This window comes from Merops nubicus, unplaced genomic scaffold, assembly GCF_000691845.1.
Source record: "Merops nubicus isolate BGI_N331 unplaced genomic scaffold, ASM69184v1 scaffold36603, whole genome shotgun sequence".
NCBI lineage: Eukaryota > Metazoa > Chordata > Aves > Coraciiformes > Meropidae > Merops > Merops nubicus.
The window spans coordinates 1-21,641 of record NW_008598864.1 but is presented as its reverse complement, the minus strand read 5'-3'; the positions used below and the strand labels follow the sequence as shown (position 1 = coordinate 21,641).

At 41.2% G+C, this 21,641-nt stretch overlaps 1 protein-coding gene across 1 annotated transcript in view; it reads left to right on the top strand.

Annotated features, from left to right (window-relative positions):
- LOC103769959 (neural-cadherin-like) overlaps positions 1–18,621 on the top strand; it is a 33,305-nt gene extending 14,684 nt beyond the window's left edge. Inside the window, exons 13-28 of the mRNA XM_008937206.1 lie at positions 603–2,220; positions 4,097–4,190; positions 5,027–5,211; positions 5,783–6,015; positions 7,003–7,280; positions 8,340–8,554; positions 8,862–8,989; positions 9,835–9,959; positions 10,117–10,246; positions 10,327–10,507; positions 12,947–13,113; positions 13,799–14,063; positions 14,835–15,015; positions 16,331–16,584; positions 17,548–17,702; positions 18,134–18,621. Of these exons, the coding sequence (XP_008935454.1) occupies positions 603–2,220; positions 4,097–4,190; positions 5,027–5,211; positions 5,783–6,015; positions 7,003–7,280; positions 8,340–8,554; positions 8,862–8,989; positions 9,835–9,959; positions 10,117–10,246; positions 10,327–10,507; positions 12,947–13,113; positions 13,799–14,063; positions 14,835–15,015; positions 16,331–16,584; positions 17,548–17,702; positions 18,134–18,535 (4,611 nt within the window). The 3' untranslated portion in view covers positions 18,536–18,621. The remainder of the gene's footprint in view (positions 1–602; positions 2,221–4,096; positions 4,191–5,026; positions 5,212–5,782; positions 6,016–7,002; positions 7,281–8,339; positions 8,555–8,861; positions 8,990–9,834; positions 9,960–10,116; positions 10,247–10,326; positions 10,508–12,946; positions 13,114–13,798; positions 14,064–14,834; positions 15,016–16,330; positions 16,585–17,547; positions 17,703–18,133) is intronic.
- The last annotated feature ends 3,020 nt before the right edge of the window (positions 18,622–21,641 follow it).

The window sequence follows — 21,641 nt, the reverse complement described above, 5'->3', positions numbered from 1 at the left end:
GACTCTTTGGCTACATCTATACTCCTAAATAAACATTACTGGGGATTGTTCTTTGATTCTGGAGCTGGATCATCTTAATTGTTTTGTTGTTAGAGCAGTACTTGGCATAAGCACTGTTTGGTTGGCCCAACCAGCAGTCTCCCAAACAATCCCTGGATGCAAATCAGGAGCTAGAAATTCTCTCTGGCCTGTGCTGATAATCAGCTTGGATGTATAACCACCCTGTTTTCACAGTCTTTTGTTCACTGGAAGAGAAACAGTACTTTTTGCCTTTGTATTCCAGCTCCAAAGAGTTTCACAAACACTTCTTAGCAGATCTGTTATTACTTCCACTTAGTTCTTCCTGCAGTTATTTTCTCTTTCCAGAATATACTGGCTAGTAGAATATCTCAGTCTGTCTAAACGTGATCCTTTTGTTTCTCTAGATAGTGAATGATGCTTACTGAAAGAGTACTTGTCTCGATTGACTCAAACCAATAGATGTTTCCTGTTAAAATGCATGCTGTTTATTTAGCCTGCACAATACCAACCACCATCAATAAAAGAACAGTGATTTCCCCTTTTCTTTTGCACAAATACTTACCCGCTGTGCCTTGTTCCAGGTCTCTGCAACAGACCCTGACCGAGCAGCTGATCAAAAGGTCATTAACTACACCCTGCACGGCCAGGGGGCGGGTAGCGAGTTCAGCATCAGCGAGAGCACGGGCGAGATCAGCGCCCAGAGGAGGTTAGACCGTGAGAAGCGATCCGCGTGGCGCTTCCTCGTGCTTGCAACGGACGAGAGCGGGGAGGGCCTGACTGGCTTTGCAGATGTCATCATAGAAGTGAGGGATGTGAATGACAATGCACCCCTCTTCCTCTGTGTGGTGGATGGCTGTTTCACGGGCCACGTCCCTGAGGATTCTCCAGCAGACGCTCCTGTCATGGACATGACAGCAGTGGACCTCGATGACCCAAAGGCAGATAGGAATGCTGTGCTAACATACAGCATCATTCAGAATGTCCAAAATGAAATTAATCTGAACTTGTTCTCAATTGACCCAGTTAGTGGCACGATCTATACAGTGCTGGGGTCCCTGGATCGGGAGAAGGAAAACAAGTACATAGTAGTGGTTGAGGCCAGAGATGGAGGGGGGCTTAGTGGGACAGGCACCGCCACTATTTTGGTGACCGATGTAAATGATCACGCTCCAGTCTTCCTGCAAAAGATCTACACTGCATTTGTCTCTGAGAATGCAAGTATAAACACCGAGGTGGTAGTAGTGTCTGCTGTGGATAGAGATGAGGGAGAAAATGCCATGGTGACATTCAGCATCCTAGATGGGGACAATGACCGGAAGTTCTCCATCGAGACAGATGAAGTTAGTAACTGTGGGTTTATCCGGCTACGAAAGCGGGTTGACTTTGAGAACCCTCATGAGAGGGTGTTCAATTTGACTGTGAAAGCAGAGGACATGGACTTCTTCAGCATTGCTTACTGCGTGATCTATGTGGAGGACTCCAATGACCATGCTCCTGTCTTCTACCCCCAGTTCTATGAAGTGACTGCGTTGGGGGAAGATGCATCTCTTGGCACCAAAGTTGTTCAGGTTTATGCCATTGACTTGGATTCTGGCTTGAATGGAAGGTTTGCTTTCCACCGGCTGAACAAGTCTGACCCAGGTGGCCAGTTCTCTGTGGCTAGTGATGGGTGGGTGATGGTTGCAGAACTGCTGGATTATGAGACAACGACACACTACCAACTCATTGTCATTGCCACTGATATGGGGCAGCCCCCTCTGACTGGCAGTGCCACTGTTTTAGTGACTCTGGAGGATGTAAATGACAACGGGCCAGAGTTTGAGGCTCATTATAACCCAGTGGTCTGGGAAAACACAGCTTCCCCACAGGTCATTCAAATGAATGAGACCTCTATGTTGTTGTACGCTAAGGACCGTGACACTGCTGCTAATGGAGCACCTTTCTCCTTCCACCTCCTCGGCGATCTCAATAGCCTGACTAACTTCCACTTGCAGGACTTCCACAATGGAAGTGCCTTGCTCACCGCGCTGCGTACCTTTGACAGGGAAGTGCACAAGGTGTTCTACCTGCCCATCCTGATCACTGACAGTGGGATCCCGCCAATGAGCTCCACCAACACCCTGACTGTGAATATCGGGGACCAAAATGATCACCCGCATTCTGCTGGCTACATGGAATGCCTCATTTACTGCTACGATGGTAAATCACTCCTTGATGCTAGCTTCCAAGTGTGACAGTGAGGTCAAAGGAGCAACTGTGACCTTCACAAGGAGGACTCTGTCCTGTTCCACATAAGCTAAGATCTTAGCTACTGACTTTTGCTTAGGTGTGTGGGTCACAGGACTCTGGGCCACTTGGTTCATGGAAGAAACTAAGCCAGCCTTGAAGGAAAAGTATAGCTGGCTGCTCTTCTATGCGTGTCTCTATCTAACTTGAGCAATGGTTTCTTGTTTTCAGATGCAGTTTTCCAGTAGCATTAGCACTTCAGGGGGAATAAAACATAACAACATTCATAATGTTGCTTAGAAGTGGTGAGCCCGAATGCTGACAACCTTCCTCCTCCTCCAGGCTGAATTCAGTTTTAATGAATACACTTCAGCTGAACTCGTGCAAACTGCTGGAGACATTCATATAAATCTCCCGCTGACAAGTGCTATTATGGGGGAATTTTCTGTGAATCTTGGCTGCAGGCAGTGTGAGAGGTCCACCTTTCCCTTCTTGCTTTGACAACTAGCTAGCAGTTCTCTTGTGGTCCAGTGTCCCCACATAATAAACCCAAAAGCAAAATAAACCACTCAGGTAAAAAGAATTTGGGATACTTAAATCCATGTAGGCTCAGCTCATTCCTTCCTCTTCTACTCCGCTGTGTACCCTGTAGTTCAATAGCACATTAAATAAATTGTTTCTTGTGGGCACACTGGAAACTACTTCTGTGTAGACACTGTTGACATCTATTTGTACTGAAACGTTCTCCCTCTTGTGTGCTCACTCTGAAGTTCAGCCTACTGCAAAGTTGAAACCAAGTCCAGCTGCTATTTGCTGAGAAACTCTGGTTGTAGCCTGAGTAACAGATCTTTTCATTAAGCCTGAATTCCCTTTTATTTGCCTCTTTAAAGGTTAAGCTAATCCGTATGGTTAATTTCTGGGAGAGGCTATTCAAGTCTTCAGATCTCTGTTTATTTAAAATATTAAGGAGAGACAGAATCATAAGGCTACTATCATGGTGTATGTTATTCATAAAATGTTAGAGTCAAACACCAGGGCACCCAGTATATTGTCTTCTGCAAAATATGCAATGAAAGTTGCCACTGGTGCAGGAGAGGTGCAGTTCTCTTCCCTTTTTGCATGCACTCCCTCAGTTTTCAGGGCTTGTGCTGTTCCCTTTCATAAGGTGAGCTCACATTTTTCCTCTTCCTTGTGTATTCTTGATTCTTTACTTGGTAGAACTATGAATTCAGTTAACTGTGGACCTTTCCTTCAGAAATAGTTTTTGTAAAACAAAAAAAACACTGATTTGTGGGCCTGCTTAGAGGATGCAAAACCAGTGGAATACATGTTGCTTTCCATTTCACCCCAAAGTCTCACAGTCTACTCAAAATAAGTCTGGTTATTGTATTTTGGTCATCCTCTCTATCTTGCTGTAATTTCCTCCAAATTGCTATTGTTTTTTTGCCCTTTATAACCCAGTTGGCATTTTGGTTGTTTATCCTGCCAAACCCCAATCCCTGTCTAAACTGCTCTGTAAGTTGGTTGGATATTGCATCCAAAACAGTAATAATGAGTGATTCTGAGTATCTCTTACATCTGCCCTCAGAGGTGGCTTTTCTTTTTCCTTCCCATTGCTTTCCATTGCAGCCATCTGTTGAATTAAATCTAGATCATCATACAGCAAACACCAAATAAACAGGAAACCAAGTGGTATTTGCAAACTGGTGCACATCTTCTCTTGGAAATTATCAAAACTATTTTTGTGGAGGTTTTAGACTTAAGACAAACCAGTAAAACTTGAATGGCCAACCTGTTTGTGTATTTGTGAAAGGTCCAACTGTTCCACTTATATGTTATGTTGTTTCAGGTATTCTCCCCATGATTGTACTGGGCAAGGTCCATGCCCCTGATGATGATGACTGGGATCACAAAATCTACCAATTTGAAGGGAAAACATCAAGGTATTTGGAGAGAAAAATGGGAGCTGGGTATCTAAAACTTACCTACACACAAACCCATTAAAAATATTTAAATGGCCTCTTTTCGGGATAAAAAAAAAAAAAAAAAAAAAAAAACAAAAAAAAACAAAACCAAAAAAAAACACAACCAAAGAAAAACAAACAAACAAAAACCTGTGCAAAACTTTTTGTTGGTTAGACTTTGTGTGTAGCTCTATAAAAGTCCTTCTGAGTAAGGCTGCAGTAAATAACACTGCATGCCAAACCAGTCTGTCTCCCATTGCCTGATGGATTAGAACACCATTCTAAATTCCTGTTCACTGTCATACTCTGTATCAGTGAGCCATTACAGAAGAAATACCCACTAACTTCCACCCTCCTTCATCCAAGCTCCTGGAGAGTTGGTGTTTCCATGTCACCACTGATTTTAAGACCTTATTTGTACTGCATGTATTCACACAAAAGTGTCTGAATTGTGACTGGGGTTGAGATGTAGATGTGCCATTCAGAGGTTTTTTACAGAGGTGTCACTCTCAAAGAATGTATGTAAATTAGGAGTTAGCCCTGTTTCCAAAGTTATGGCTATAGTCTTCTGAGTCTTCCTACACAGTCAATATGGCATAGAAGGAGGAAGAAGCCTTCCTGATATACTAGTGAAGAATCATTAAGAACCAACAGAAGGCAATCTAAACTGTTCTGTCCTTTCATGGGGGAACACATCTGCTAACTTGGATAGCTTTCCCAAAATAAAGTAGATCAGAAAAACCATCAGTGATGACAATTACTGCCTAGCTTTTGAACTTCTCATAGTTTGTTCCTTGGCTTAACTCTTATTACAGGTACTTTATCCTTAATGATAACTCAGGTTTGCTGACTGTTAAAGAAGGAACCCCACCAGGAACGTACAACCTAAGAGTTAGAGTCATTGATGGAGTCTGGCCAGATGTTGTCTCAACTGTAAAGGTTATAGTGAAGGAAATTAAAGATGATGCCCTCCATAATGCTGGTTCTATACGAATAAAAGGTAAAGAACATGATGAAGTATGTTAGGATCATAGTGCTGAAATCTACCTCTTTAATGTTACTGCTGTTACATAGAATTCTAATGCTCTTAGATATGAGATGAGAGTTAATAGTTTTCTAGGTAAGGATTTGAAAATGCCTCTCTTGTTTGCATGGTCCTCTGACACTGCATGTGATAGAGCATCTATGGAGAGAAAAAACAGCAAGAAATGCTTGTCTGATGCAGAAGACAAAGGTGAAAGATTTCTGCACCAACTTTTTAACAAAATGGCAATTTATATTTCAGAAAAATGTTTGAACAAGCGTCTGCCTGAAGTTCACCAAATTGTTTCAATCTTTGTGGAAGAGTAAAATCTTCTTAAACATGTTTCTGATTTAAAAGAATAAAAAAGCGAAATTAGTAAGAGGCAAAACCCTCAGTAAAAGCCAACATGGAGAATTTCAGAGCTTTAAAATTAAAATACTCCTAAATTTGCCATTATGCAACCTTAGTATTTAGTCTGTGGTACTCCTCTCTTTCATTGCTACATTTGCAAAATATAGGCTTGTCAAGTTTTTAATTTCTATTACAGATATCACTCCAGAGGAATTCATATCCCAGTCTCCTGAAAAACAAAGTAAATACTACCAGATGAAGAAGCTGCTTTCAGAAATTATATCAGTCCAACTGGAAAACGTGCACATTTTCAGTGTGTTAAATAGCCCAAGTCAAACCCGAGGGGTTGATGTTTGGTTTGCAGTTTATGGTCCACCGTATTACAAAGCAGAAAAACTTAACGGCAATGTAGCAGCTTCCAGAACATGGGTAAGTGTCCGTACTACATATGGAACCACAGCGTCTTCTAATTGTGTCAATTCAGATAAAATCCATTGCCTAGTGAATATGGATACTTAGAATGACTCAGGAAGTAGTGTGTGAGAAAAACGGGTAGTTGTCATCTGTAAACAGTCCTTTAGCACTTATATTAGAATTTTCAAATGTGGATATTTGAAAAGCCATGTTTTAAATACATATTAAGTCACTGAGACACAGTGAGCTTTTACAAATGTGAACATGTTTTTCTTATTGAAAAGACTAAAACTGTATAAAGGATGTGTTTGGCTGTTGCCTTTTTACACAGTGTCTTAATGTTTCATTTTTCAGTCCTCTACAGAGAACAAACCCATCAAAAGTTCTAACTTTCCAAGTTAAGAGGTCAAAACGGTAAAATAACCACTCTGCAGTGGAAAACCAGTTTGGAAATGTGTATTGACAATTCAGTAAAGTTCCTGCCCCTCTTGCAAAAAAAGTATTGATAAGGGTTGAATGACTCGCTCTTTTGGCAACATACCCGTCAGTCCTGAGGCTGAAATAAGAGTTATGGTTAGAGTCAGTGCTGCAGTAACAACTCACTCTTACCAGAAGAGGCATTTCTTCACTGCCCAATGCCTGTCTACCCTTCCAAGTATTTTTAAGACAGGAGTCCCAATTAAAAATACAGCTCAGATGTTATGTAAATAATCCATCAGAACCATCAGGATTAAAATTTATCTGCTCATTTTATGATGAGTATGACAATATTTTTGTTTTCTAAGTGCTTACTCATGCTATAATTGACTTATACCAAGGCTTTGGCCTTAACAGATGCCAGGCTAAACTGCCTTTGGCTGGACAAGGTGAGGTAGATGTTGGAAGAAAGTGGCACAGCAACCAGTTTTGAGAATAAATGAGACTTGGGCTTGTCATTGCTTTCATTTGTGAGTTCTCTTTCTGGGGAAAAGTCAGATGAATGGAACTAATTGTTCTTCACAGCTGGAAAACATCTTGGATATAAATATCACCCAGATTGGTATCGATGAATGCGTGACTGCAAACTGCACTCACAGCAGTGGATGCATCAGCAAGCATGAACAGAGTCTTGTGCCAACGATAGCCACAGCTGGAAGTGTTTCATTGGTGTCTGTGACGGTCCTGAGTCGTGCCCTGTGTGGCTGTGCAGCTCGGGAGAGTCCTCATCTCTCCTGCTCCTCATACCAGGCAAACCCTTGTCTCAATGGTGGCACATGCACGGATACTGATTTGGGATACAGGTTGGTAAAGCTTGGTGTGGAGTTCAAACAAAATGCTCCTAGTTCAGTTTGTAAGGAGGATGACTGGAAGCTTGAGGAGGCATCACTGCATGTCTTCTCACTGTGGCAGATCTAAGTTTTGTCATAGTTCGTGCACAGGTCTTGCAGACAAACCTCTATTCTCAGGTAGCTACTTAGGTTCATCATAGTCTCCAGGAAGAACCATGGGAAGTTTGCAGGCTGAAGTTGCTAAGGGCTCTTCTCACAGCAGGGCTCTCCACTTTAAACATGGGAGCTCATGTTGCCTAGGCCATAGCCTGTGCTAAGCACCAGCAAAACTCAGGTCCCATAAAAAATTGTTTCCTATTGATTTGTTTGTACAAACATAATTTAGCTTTAGTTCTAAATGATGTGTCTATGCAAAAGTATTCTGTGAATAAATGACAGAGACATTGCAAATATGCAAAGCACATGATCAAATATATGTAATATACAAAGCGCTCTAATCTTGTGGAAAAAAAAAACAAACCAAAACAAAAAAAACCCCAAACAACCAAAACCAAACCCCTAACATTTCTCACTAGGCTTCATTACCAGCTTGTTAAACACTTTAGAATGTTGACAGGGAAAACAAACCTCAAATCTTTCTTGGCGAAAGCACGGTGTAGACAAGATGGCCCAGCACCCTGTCCAGCTGAAAATTAAGTGTGTCCAGCGTTGGAGAATCAACCACTTCCCTGGGGAGATTGTTCCAAAGGCTGATATCTCTCATTGTGAAAAATTTGGAGAAAAAATCAGTGAAGAAATGTGGGGAAGAGATTACAAAGCGGCGTAAGTGTTATGATTAGAGCATTTAACAGCATTAAGGCAGGCTGCACAAAATAAGAGTATTTTGCAGGGTGGCATTAATGGAACCAATGCAGTCTGCAAACTCCCCAAGGTTTTTCCTGGAGACTATAATGAACCTAAGTACCCACCTGAAAATAGGCATCATGAGCTCCTGTGTTTAAAGTGAAGAGTCCTGCTGTCGGAAGAGTTATGTGGACGGTGGATTTTTACTTTTATTTATTTTTTTAATAGGTGCAAATGTTCTGCAAATTTCCACGGACCAGACTGCCAGCAGACAAAGCACACCTTCAGAGGCCACGGTTATGCCTGGTTCCCTCCTCTTAAGCCTTGCTTTGAGACCCGCATCTCCTTAGAATTTATCACTGAAGTCACCGATGGCCTTCTGTTGTACCATGGACCAGTGGCACGAGGGCAGCCTGGAGAACGGGAAGATTTCCTTGCTTTAGGTTAGCACCTTGAAGAGTATTTGTTCTTTGTATTTGTGTAAAGGCGAGGTTCTATCTACAGTTGATAGGTTTGTTTAGTTTTGTTTTTTATTTAAAAAAAAAAAGCTTCAGAAAGTTACTTTTGGAGAACAAGGCGAATGCAGAACGACTTGCCTGTATGCCCAGTTTGTATCCTGTGTCACTGTGTTAAAAGTTGGATTTTCTTAAACCTGTCTAAAGAACTCCTTCGACTAAAACAGAGCTGCAAGGGTTGTTTCAACTGGGTGGGAACATTTTAGCCTGTATCCAGTAAGTTTTTCCTTTGCAGAGCTGTCTGGTGGTGTCCCGTCGCTGACCGTGAGCCATGGCTCTGGTGAGCTTTTCCTGGAGCTGTCACGAAAAGTTAATGTTGCAGATCGACGCTGGCACAATATTAAAATTATAAATGATGGAAAGGCAAGTGTAGACATGGACAGTCCTGTGGAAGCACTAATTCATGTACCTAGTTATTGTTTCAAAATCCTTCCTCCTTTCTGCAGAGTTCTTTTATCAATCAGTCTTTCATCATCCCTGCAACAGCAGGAAGGATGAAACATCTGGAAGTTTCTCAGCTCAGATGTCCCCTCAGTCTTGAAGGAGTTAAGCAGAACAAGGCCTGGAGAAGTCCAATCCAATTGTGAAACTGGCCCTGCTATTTTCTTTGTTTAATGATCCTATCTATCACCTAGACTATAGAGCTGGATAATCCAGGGGCTAAATGCTTCCTAGACTGATGGAAAGAAATATCCTTAATTACTCTGAGTGGAAAACCCTACCCCAGCTAACTTCAGACGTGCAGCACAAAGGAGATAGATATGCTTTTGGGTAAGGGGAACATCTTGCTGATCTAACACTGGTGAAGGCATCTGCTAGACTTCCCCTTCCTCTCCCACATAAGACAAGCTGGGAGACATGGCAGAATCTGGGATGGGGCATCTGGTGGACCATTTACTTTGCTAGATTGTCTCTCTGGGTTCTGATTTGGCAGAAAACTCCAAGAAAATTCTATCTTTCCTCTACCATGTCAGTGACATGGCATGGTCATGGTAGAGTCAGATCTTACTTTTATGTGGCTCCTTAGTTATATGCCATGTGCAACAACCTTCCAGACTAGTATGTAGAAGTGTTTTATTATTTTAATAAAGCTTCCTGTACTCTAATTCCTAGTTACTATTCTCCCTTCTTCTAAGCAAAAGTAAATGAATAATTAAAATGTATGCATGTCTCTAGATGCAATTGTTTTAACTCATGCCTTTCTCTAGAAAGTGAAGCTGATTCTTGACAACTGCGTAAATGCCTCAGTTCGAGACAACAGTGGCATTAAGAAGATCTCCCAAATAGATCTATCTTCCTGTGAAGCCTCTGGAGAGACTGTGGAATCTCAAAGGTAAAAAAAACAAAACAAGACAAGAACAAGAACTGGAAACAAAATTAGTCAAAAGAGCTAAGGAAAAAAAGGGGGGGAGTGGTGTATATCAGCCAAGTTGCTTTATTTGCTTTATTTTTCATGCCACTAATTCTTTCTTTCCTTCCCTTCCCTTCAGCATGGGTAGACTCTTCAGTGGCCATCAGCCCCTGCAGCTGGGTGGAGTTAAGACTTTGCCTTACCACAATTCACAAAGGCACTTCAGAGGGTTTGTTGGCTGCATACGCAATGTCATTGTTGATAGTAAGGTACAGCTACTAAGACCCGTCTTGGATTTACTGTTTTGAACTGTAGACGTCTGATGTGATGCTATTTTGTCCTTTTCCAGGTCTATGATTTAGAGCACCCTGCAGAGTCCTTGAACAGCGCTCCCGGCTGTGCCCTTACGGATGAAGTGTGTCAGAGGGGTGGGGTGGCCTCCTGTGGCACCCATGGCAAGTGTGTTGGTGGTTGGGATTTCTTCCGCTGTGACTGTTCCCCGGGATATGCTGGACCAATGTGTGAAAAAGGTACTAGAGGTTCTAGGGAGAAATTCATAGTTTGGATCTGTGGGAAGAGCATCAAATATACTGCCCTAAATTTGCCACGACTTTGAACTGAGTAGCATAACAAGACCATGCTGTACTTGAACTGATTTAGATCCTTTTAATTTGTGTTGAATAAAGATAATATCACAGATGAGGGTCTTGTTGACATCTGCTTTACTCTGCTGGGGAGGCAAGTGATCGGATAGGCTGTTTTGTGTGTTTCACCACTGGTGAAAGGTGAAACATTCTGCATTGTGCCTTCTTCCTCAGATTATACTGATCACAAAATGTAGTTTAATGAACATGGTACTATTTGTCATCTTGCAGTGGTTGTAAGAGCGATGAGGTTGCCATCTTGGTATGTTCTCTGTGTGAAACCTGGGACCATGACCCTGAAGTTACCTTCAGACTCAACCTTCCATCTATAAAATGAGGATAATTGAATTTGTGTCTGTCACTGGAATGAATTGAAGGATGTGCAATGTCCCTAGACCGCAGCAGTGAGTGCATGAGGGGACATAATACCAGGCTGGCTCCTGCAAACTGTTATCCTGTACAAAATCAGCATGAAATATGTATTGGAGGACAAAAGCATGCAAAGGTGGATAATGAAAACCTCAGAGACACTGTAAGGAAATGCAAAATTTTAGCACAATTTAAAAATTTAGGAAAAAAATTATTGAACTCTTAGTAGCCCACAGCCATGTTCAGGGTACAGGGGACACACTTGAAGTTGGCTCTGTCCTCTCTATCTTAATAACTTCAGCAGCCATTGCTCTGAATCAGAAATCAGAAGTGAGTTAAAGGTATTTACTGTGACTTTACCTGCCCAGTATCTGCCTTCTCCCTGTAGGTACAAGGTGCAAACAATGGCATTGGTCATAGCAAACTGTAATGTGCCTCATGACTCTGGGGGCATTCACTGTTTAAAGTGTTTATAATGACCACAGACATGGTTAATGTAGTTCAGTTATTTGTATTAATGTTCTGCAGACAGATGATACTGGTTAATAAATATCTGCCTGAATTTAAATCATATTCTGCTGTGCATTATCTTGGAATGCTGGTTCACAAATCCAACTGCTGTATTGGCTCCTACCTCCCACCACTGTGGTACAAATGTTCAGAAAGTAATTACTCAAAATCTGTAAGTTATATCCTGATGTAGCAGGAAAACTTTGATTGGTTCCAGCTTTTTCTGATATACTGGACGGCAAAATGCTGGTTTAGCTGGTGCTTTATGAATGGCTGAGCTGTCCTTGCAGCATGGAAAACTCAGTTGGGGACAGGAGTCACTGTAATGTCTCAAGAAAACCCATCCCTGCTCTCAGCCTGTAGCTGCAGAGGTAGAGAACAAGAGAACAGTGGGTTAGGAAGAATAATACGAGGGGAATAAGCTAAAGGAGAAAACACATCTCAGTAAAGAAAAGAGAGAGGAGAAAGTATGAGGAAAAGAGAGTGAAGAGATGAAATCTCTAGATCTTTTTATGTTTCATGACCTGGGAACCAGACTACATGCCCCAGGATGAGCTGGGCACTCTTTGGATTTCTACTTGCACAACACTGTACTCAGATTAGCTGGTGGCCCAGTGTTCCTCCTGTCTAGTAACTAATTTGGACTATGTCTTTATTTGGTAAGAAAAAACTTCTTTTTTCAACCAAGCTGTGCCCAGAACAAGCAGATCTAGGATAACGGTCAGATATTGAGATTGAAATGGGTGCCTGCTGACTAAGAGCACCAGGGGCTGTGTGGTTTTGATTCCTACAGAACATGTGCAGTGCAACTTCATCAAACTCTCTCCTGGAAAACTCTCAGACGGATTCAGACGTATTACTTTTCCCTAGTAAAAATAATAACCACTAACTTAGTAATTAAAAAACCAAACAACCAAACAACCAACAAACCAAAACCATGACTTTTAACTCTGTGCCTGCCCTGAGGATTTCTCTTGTGCCTACTGAAATGGGAAGTGCATAATGTTTAATAGTGAAGGCTATTAATCACAAGACTAAACTACTGAAAGAAAAATAGATTATCTTTTTTTTTTTTTTTGTCTTCAGATCACTACCAACTACTTTATTGAAAGGTGTGTGTCTTAAAAAGAACCACCTCCACCAACAAGTTATTTGGCTCAGTGTAGGAGTGATTGGGTAGAATGTGTAGCTTGTGACATACAGAATGTCAGAGACAGTACCCAATTGTCCCTCTCCTGACTAAATTCTGTATCCTTGATTTGTTGTTTCTCTCTGAATTCCCTTTGCACTTGGGTGTGTGCTTTCCATGGTGTTTCATTATGTTGCTGAAGTTTCTTAAGAACTAAAACTCCAACATTCAGAACTGGTTCATTCTCAAGCTGTAGAGGTCTGAGGGAGCAGGAATTTCTGAGATGTTCCCATTGTTTTTGTGTGTGTTGTGCTTAGTTCTTCCAGAATGGGCTTTTGGAAGGGACAGTTGGATCCATTACGAGCCAAGAAGCATCCTCAGCACTCATAGCACTCAGCTCCAGCTGATGGTGCGCACCCGTATCTCCCACAGCACTCTTCTCAGCTTGGCCTCTGCAGATGGGAATGGATACATCCGACTGGAGGTGAGCAGTCCAAAACCCATTCTGTTTCAGTCCTTTTCATCCGTCATCTCTTAATTTCCATTCTTAATTTATTCCTAGTAAGACAAAAGGATGCAGTTTCTGATTAAGGACACCTACTCTGTAATGTAATAAAGAACAAGAATTTTCTGTATGAGGGTAACTACTCTCATTCATGTTGTCCTCAGTATTAACATTTCCTGGCATAGACTCTAGTTGTTTCACTACCTGCAAAATGTCCAGGTGAGTGCATGTAAAACACGTGAATGGGGAAGATTGTTTTGTCCTGTTTGTCTTTTCCACTTCCTTCTGTCTGTGTCTGGCTATAAAATTTGTCTCTGTGTTTTTGTTGCTGTTAAAAAAAAGCTGTCTAGATTATATTAGGTAGACGAAGGTTGATTATTCCAGTTGTAACAGAAGGATCAGCTAGGAAGACTTTGAGATAGACATCAGTAAGAAGAAGATGGATAAAAAGGTTCATGTAAATGAGAAGAGTGACCTCTAAAGAAAAGACACTATAATTCCTGGGCCTGCAGTTTTCTTGTAGTTTTTATATGGGCATAAAGCACTTAAAACGGAGAGTGCCATTTTCATTTTTAAAGCTCAGGTCCATTTCTTGAGGCAGGACAGTATAATGACATTTAGAAGTGCATTTCTGTTATTGAAGGTCTTTATCATCTTCCTCTAGGTGGTTGAGGGTTTCTTTAGTGTTAACTTCAGCTTGGGAGACAAAAATCACTCTCTGAGAACGAGGACGTTACGTATAAACAATGGCCAGTGGGTTCTTCTGACCATGGAGCGCTACAACAATGAATTTACCCTGCGTGTTAATAGTGGTGGAGGTGATCAAGAAGTGACCTCTGTCTTGGGTACAAACAGATGGTTTGAAATGGATTGGACGAGCGTTGTGCTAGGAAACCGCCTTCCCAATCATTCAGAGAGCGATTTCCAAGGTAAGTGGTATGACAAGCTCCTAAAAGCAGGGAATTAAAGCCTAGATGTGGCATCTCTGAGTGTATTGGAGAGTCTAAAACCCAGGTAAGAATTCCCATGGAGAATACTATGCCCATGAAATCCCACCTCTTCTACTAGGGAATTCAGAGCCATGAGGAATGTTCAACTCTGTTTGCCATTGTATCTGATCCTAGTGAAGATGTGAGATTTCCTGTAGATATTAAAAAATAGTACCTCAGATTTTTATTTCCCAGGCCAAAGGCCCCAAGCAGGGAGCTCATGCTGTGATCTTCACTCTCTTTTTGCCTCAGAAGGATTTAAGGAACAGACACAACACCTCCTGATAGGAGGATAACAATTTGCAATGCAATTCATGGTACTCTCTCCATTTCCCGAGGTGGGCAGCTGCAACTTTGAGATTGTGGCTCAACAAGAAGACAACTTTTTCCATTCTGTTGCTCTCATTCAGCCCCACTTTTAAGATTATAGTTTAAACCTAGATTAATTTAGAGGGGCTGTTGTGGTTCATAGCACAGTTCTGCTAAATCATTGCATTGGTACAACCAAGCTGTCCTGGAGAGGTATTGGCCAGAACATATTTGCACGTCCTGTAGCTCTTCTTCTAAAATAAAACCAATGAACGGCATAAGGATCTTTTTAAAAAATGTTTTTAAGTTTTCTAGAGTGCTGTAGGGTCTCCTGCATATGTGTTGGGGGCAAGGCTTGAGGTGGGGAAATTGCTAACTCAGTGTTCCTCTGCATCGATGCAGGTTGCATGCGTGACGTCCAGCTGAACGGCCAGCCGCTCCTCGTGGAAGGCAGAAGCACAGAGTTTGGCTTGATCCTGAGGCGGCAAGGTGTCACGATGGGATGCCATTCCAGTGCCTGCAGCAGCCAGCCCTGCTACAGCCCTTTCCTTTGTGTGGACCTGTGGAGAAAATACGAATGCCGGTATATTAAGCTTTTGTTTTCATCCAGGGGGTATTGGGAAGCTCTCTCTTTCCACCTTAGTTCAGGCAACTTGCTTCTAATAGTGAGACTCCCTGCTGCTGCTGGCCAGAGGGAGGCATCTCACAGACAAATCCTTCTCTACGTCTCATCTGTCATGATGGACCATATTTGCCTTTTCCTGCAAGTCTGGTATGGGACCTGTTTACTCCACAATTATTCCCATGGCGAGAAGATCAAAGGCCAGTGAGGAAGTGAAATGCCCTTTGATAAAAGGTGGATTGCAAAATCTTTGGTATCTCCTTCTCTGTGTGAAAAAATATATATTGTCATATAGCAGATAGATATATAGTATATTGAGATTTATAAAATATATACTGGACTTTTTTTTTTTCTGTAAAGAAATTGAAAATAATCTTACTTTGTATGAAACAAAGAGACTTTCAAAATAAGACTTTCACAAAACTGGGTTCTGAAATTGGCTGCCCAGGGTCAGAACCAAAGCTCACCAGCTGGTATCCTACACAGTTATTTCCTCAGAGAAGATCCACTCTTTAAAGGAAATTGTCAAAGTACATCTCAAAATATGCAAATCAAAGTATAGGCATTTCCGTTAAAACCAAACACATATATGAGGACTGGGAGAAAGAGCCACTTGAATTCCTTCGAGTCAGCCAAAATATGACACTTCTGAGGCCTGGTGATTCACTGCTGAAAAAGACTGTGAGATGGTCTCACATGTGCCTTGGGACACTCCTTCAGTCACTTATAAAAGCAGACTTCTATTTAGTCACTAGTATTTCTTCTTTGGATTGCAGAAGGCAGGTCTGTGCCCTCACAGTTTACATGTCAGAAGAAATCACTTTCTCTGCAACCCTAAAAGACATTTCATCCTGAGGAGGTCAATGATATCTCTCCCAAAGGTCCCATTGAACATTACAAAGCTTATACTAAGTGCTTGCAAGGCCTTTTCTCATTGACCTCAGCTATCTATTTACTTCTAGGGTGTTTGAACACATCTGTAGAAAAAGGGTTAGGCTGTTCAGAAGCTGATGGTTCCCTTTATTAAGGAAGGAGTGGAGCTCTTATATGTGTCTTCTGGACAGGGAAAGCAGAATATATGTTCATGTTTTCATAGGCCTACTATGTTAGATTTTACATGTATTTCATCCTCTCAATGTGCATTTGTGGTTTGCTTGAAAAAAAATGTAATTATTTGCTTTAAAGAAATGGTAACAAACTTTGTAAAACAACATACAGTGATACAGTGGCAGGTTCTTTGCATGTCTAAAAGATATCTTCTGCTTTTGTTGTTCAGCTGTCCAGCTGGGAAAGTAGAAGTGACTGACAACCTTACAGGGCTCAGACACTGTACCTCATCACCTTGTGGACACTGGAACTGTAGGAATGGGGGTACTTGTGTGGTTCAATCACAAGACAAGACTATCTGCCAATGCCCTGAAGGTTACAGAGGAAGATGGTGTGAAATTAGCCAGGTGAAGGCTATAAGACCAGTTGGACTCAGCTCTGGCTCTATTCTGGCAATCAGCATGTGCCTCCTTGTCTTCCTAGGTAGGAAAGCATATGCCTTTTTTCTTTCTTTTGTACCTTGCTCCGTTGAATCAAGTCTGCTTTACCCTTGGATGTTGTGATCAGTGTTTCATTGTTTCTGGAGATCACCAGCTGGGAGTTCATTTGAGGATGCTAAGAGACAAGCATCAGCATGTAGTTACAGTTTACTTGCTTTGAAGCCAGTTCAAGAAAACTTTAGACTTGTCTCTTTCAGAATCACTAATTTTCAATCCTTCTAGAGTAAGAGCTTTCCATCTGTGTGTGCAAATCTGTGTGCAGCCACATCCATCTGAAACTCCCACCTGCCCTTTCGTGTGCACTTTAGCTGAAAAGTTAATAACAGGATAAAATATAAACATTTTAAACTTTTGGTTTTCTTACTTTTGTAATAGGCAGGACTTAGAGCTGGTACCTGCTATTCACCTATTAGGAAGGAAGAGATCATCCTCTAGAAATTTTATGAACTTAGCAGGCAATCCTTATTAAGAGTGTGGGGCAGAAAGAGATGTTCACAGTGTGCCCAGTTTTGGGTCCACTTTAGCTGAAAAGTTAATAACAGGATAAAACTGTTTTCATATTGATAAACTGCATACACATCTCAGAATAGCAAAGACCTCGTGATTATATTACACGTGTAACCTTCATTAAAACAGTGTTTTACTTACTTTGAGTATCTTATTTACTCAGGATTGGTGAAAGGCCAGAGATTGGCCAAAACGCCTTCTATTTAAATGGATTCCTTTAGGTAAGTAAAATACCCTTTTAATGAAGTTTATGAAGTAATATACATAGATATTCTTTACATTCGTGAATATAAGTTGTTTATATATTAACAATTGCACATTTATTTCTTGGGAATTTGGTGGTCAAATTATCATCTCAGGAGTAACATAACTACTTGTTTATCATGCACCATTCTTTGTCATATGTTGTATAACAAATACATGTCTTTATTTCTTCCAGCACTCTTAGTCTCTTACACGGTGTGGAGTCAGTGGGGAAGTTCAGGGTTTCGAAAAGGAGGAATTTACCACATTCCTGAAGAGCATGAAAGCTGGGAGGATGTTAGAGAAAATGTCTTCAATTATAATGAAGAAGGAGGTGGAGAACATGATCAGGTATGATGCAGCTTCAATACGGTCTTTGTAAATCCAACCTCTCCTCACCATCCTTTCTCAGAGCTTTTATTTAACTTATTTTCATTATCCAGCTGGTTTTTTTGGTTGGTTGGTAAGTTATTAACCTGAAGTACTCATGAGTGGAAAGCTTCTATGTCAGCCCAATCTGTACCTTTCACAATGCTGATCTCCTGTGGCCACCTTTGAGGGGGCTGCTCTGGATGCAGCATTCTTGCTTTAGCTGAATTATGCAAAGGGACTTGGTGTGATCTGAACTTAGCCCTCTGAACTGGGCCCTCTCTTCAGTTTGCAGAAAACTCACAGAATCCAGTTTTGTACTGCACTGAGTCTTAAAACATTTTTTTGGATCTTGTTTCTTTTTGTGTTGTTTCCCTCTGATATTTTAATTTTTTATTTTTTTTTCCCCCCAGAATGCTTATGATATAGATGAACTGAAGAAACCTCTCCATACCATTTCCCACTTCTCCTTGAGTGCAACTGCTCCACAGTCCAGGACACCCACTGGCTTGAAAAGAGACTCACTCCCAAAACATGCACATCAAAAACAATCACTGTCAGATGTTACCAGCATCCCAGACTTCAGGGAATATGTTTCTCAAATCATCTGGGATGCAGACAATGATCTACAGAGTCTTCCAGCTGACACTATTCATTTTTACTGCTTAGAAGGGCAATGCTCTCTAGCAGGGAGCCTTAGTTCCTTAGACTCCAGTAGTGATAATGAAGATCTAAATAACGATTGCCTCCAAGAATGGGGGTCAAAGTTTGACAAGCTTAAAGAACTCTTTAAGGTCTCAAATGAACATTTGTAACCAGAGTTAAAGGAACTTGACACTTTACCATGACATATGGACACTACTTTTAAAAATGACCTTTTTATATATTAAGTATATCAAGTAACTTACTTGATGCAAGCTTTTAGTCATAGTGCTCACCTTTCCCAGGAGTGATAATTTGAACGGCCTTTTTATATGCACTGTACAAGGAATTATTTGATGGTAGAAGTGCAAAAGCTTTTAAAGCATGAATTTTCTTGAAAACTTCGGAATGCAGGATTTGTACCAAATAGCATTATAATATCCCTTTTTATTTGTGTAGACCACAGTGGCTTATTAGAATTTTCCTGGATGCAAGAACTTGAATTGTTTTCTCCCTAGTATTAACATCAATCCTATCAGGTGGGTAGCAATGGGTAGGGCATTTTTTTTTTTTTAAATTGCATTCATTTTAGACTGTGAAATAATCATTACAAATGCTAAATATAAACATTTTAAACTTCTGGTTTTCTTGTCAGCTTTTGTCTTATCCTCCTCATCTGTAATCTCCCTTGACATGACACACGCCACCTCACTCACTAGTACAGGCTGCCCAACCATGTAAGACTTTCTCTGATCCTTGTCCTAATTACCTGTAGAGAGGGGGACAGAGTGGAAAGACCCTAGCTGTGAATAGCACTTTGCTGATGTGACAAATTTACACTCTTAAAGCAGTTGTAAGACCTGGGAGAAGTTTCTATTCAGTAAGCTTTTATTTCCAGCTTTGCTTTTCACATGGAACCCTCCTTCCCAGTTTGCAGCTGGAAAACAGAAGAGCTGATAGAAGGTGTGAAGAGAGGCTAGAAGGGCATCCAGGCAGATATTGTAACTGAACTCTTTCAATCAGGATGGTCATTGTAAAACTCTGGATCCTCAAAACAGAAACTGTGGGGAACCTACCCTGTTCTCCTTCACCTCCTCCTACTCCCACTCCCCAAAAAAGGACTGTGGTTTGATCATGGAAAGCGAGTCAGGAGCTTCTGAAGTCTAATACTGACTTGAACACTCACCTCTGTGACTGAGCAAGTCACCTCGTTCTCTCCCTTTCTCTCTTGCCTCTCTGAAATAGGGGCAGCTCCAAATGCATGGGGTGATTTGTGACTGTTAATAGGTGCTTACAGAGTGCTTGAAAGCTCTGAAGTGCTAAGGGTTTTTCAGTTGTTTTCTACTCAGTGTTTTTTAATTACAATATGATACTCAACATTTGGGTTTTTTAATTGAAATCTTGATACTTCCTTTGATTTATTAATATTATTTTAAAATTAGATCTTTCATCACTATTCATCATTTTACTTGGCATAAAAAATGCAAATGTACATTAGTTTTGTACCTAGAAGATTTAGATACTATTAGAACAAGTATAATTTACACTGAAAACTGGTTGAACAAAAACACCATGTGAAATGAGTAGAACAATGTGCATTCATTCCACAAAATTATTTATATCAACTATACTACAATAGCAATATTTATCAGAGAGATTTGGAGCAAAGAGTCAGTACGAGCCACTCCTTCATGCCAAAGTCTCATGTGGCTGGGAACTGATTGTTCTTACAAAGCCACAGAAACCAAATACTGTAGCTATATTAACATATAGCCACATCTTGCTTAATGTAAATTTTTCCTCCTTTCTAAAGATGCATGGTGTGGTAAGGAACTACAAAATCTTCTGAATCTTGGGATATTCATAGAATCCTAGAATCCTTTAGGTGGAAGAGACCTTAAAGATCATCAAGTCCAACCATTAAGCCAACACTACTAAGTCCTCTGCTAAAACAGAAATCAGAGAACAGCTGAGCCCCAGAACTTCAGTAAGGTGACTGTTCCAAGTCTTGAACTCCTAGAACGTTTTCATGAAGTGCATTTACATTTTCTTTACTCTTGCTTCTTCTGAACTTGGTATCAAACAAAGCTTAACATAATTATTGGAAAATTCTTTCTTCCGAAAGAGACTAATTTGAATAATATACTACAAATAATACTAACAAACTGACTATGATCTCCCCGAGAATTATTTTGAAATGCATATTCTGAAACTGTACATGTTACATATGCATCATTAAACAATAACTCAGGAAAGCTGAAGCAGTAGTTAATTTTTTCCTGTCAAATAACTGAAGACACAAAGTAGCACACACAACAGAAGATAACAAATTGTGTTGTAGTCCAGACATGTAATGGACTCCTGTCGTCCAGGAAAAGGAGGAAAAGAAAGTTCTTCTGTCTCCTCGGGTCACTTACAGTAAAATGCAGAATGTTTATGGCTGTTTGGTCAATGTCTAGCTACATAGTCAGATGGACTGAGACTAAAAATGGGCCACACCACGCACTAGTTTGATACAGCATCTCGTTTAGCTTGCTGTAGAAGCTGTAGCTGCTGAGATGAACAGCAGTCCTGCAGGAAAAGGGAAGAGCAGCCTAACATTTATATACATTGAAAACTTGCTGTGCAGCCTTGTGAACCCTTTTCTTGGCAAAATATTTGAGAAATTCAGCCAAATGACTGAAACGGTTAAAAGCTTCTGCTAGTCCTCCTGCTTTTCCCCTGGACATTGATATCCTAAGAATAGGGACATCTGAAAAGCTTGACAACCAGCTTCTGGCTAGTTGCAGTTTAGAGATAGACAGATCTGGGCTATGTAAATGTGGACATCTTAATAACAGGGCAAGTTACTGCTGAAAGGAAGTAGCTGTTTCTGTCGTTTGATTTGAATCTGCCCTTCTTCTGGGATCAAAGTCTTAATTTCCTCATTTTTTTCATAAGGCATTAAGGTGTGCATTGGGCACGAAGGTGGAGGGTTGCCCTAGGGTGAGCTGCAGGAGCCTGCTCTGTCCACTGGAAGGGCCGAGCTCTGAGCGCTACCTTCCTGCCCTCTTCTCTGGGTAACTGCTAGTCACGGACAATGAAATAAATGTATTTACTGTTACTAACTAAGCAGCAGCGGATAAGGGAAGAAGCCCGCAGCCCGAGGCTGTGACGGTGGGTGGCAAGAGCCACCTCTTCAGGCGGGGCTGGGCCTGGGGGCTCGCAGGGGATCCCGGTGTGAGGACACGGCCAGGGTGGGCACGTAGGTGGACCGAGGGCCGCAGTGCTGAGGGAAGT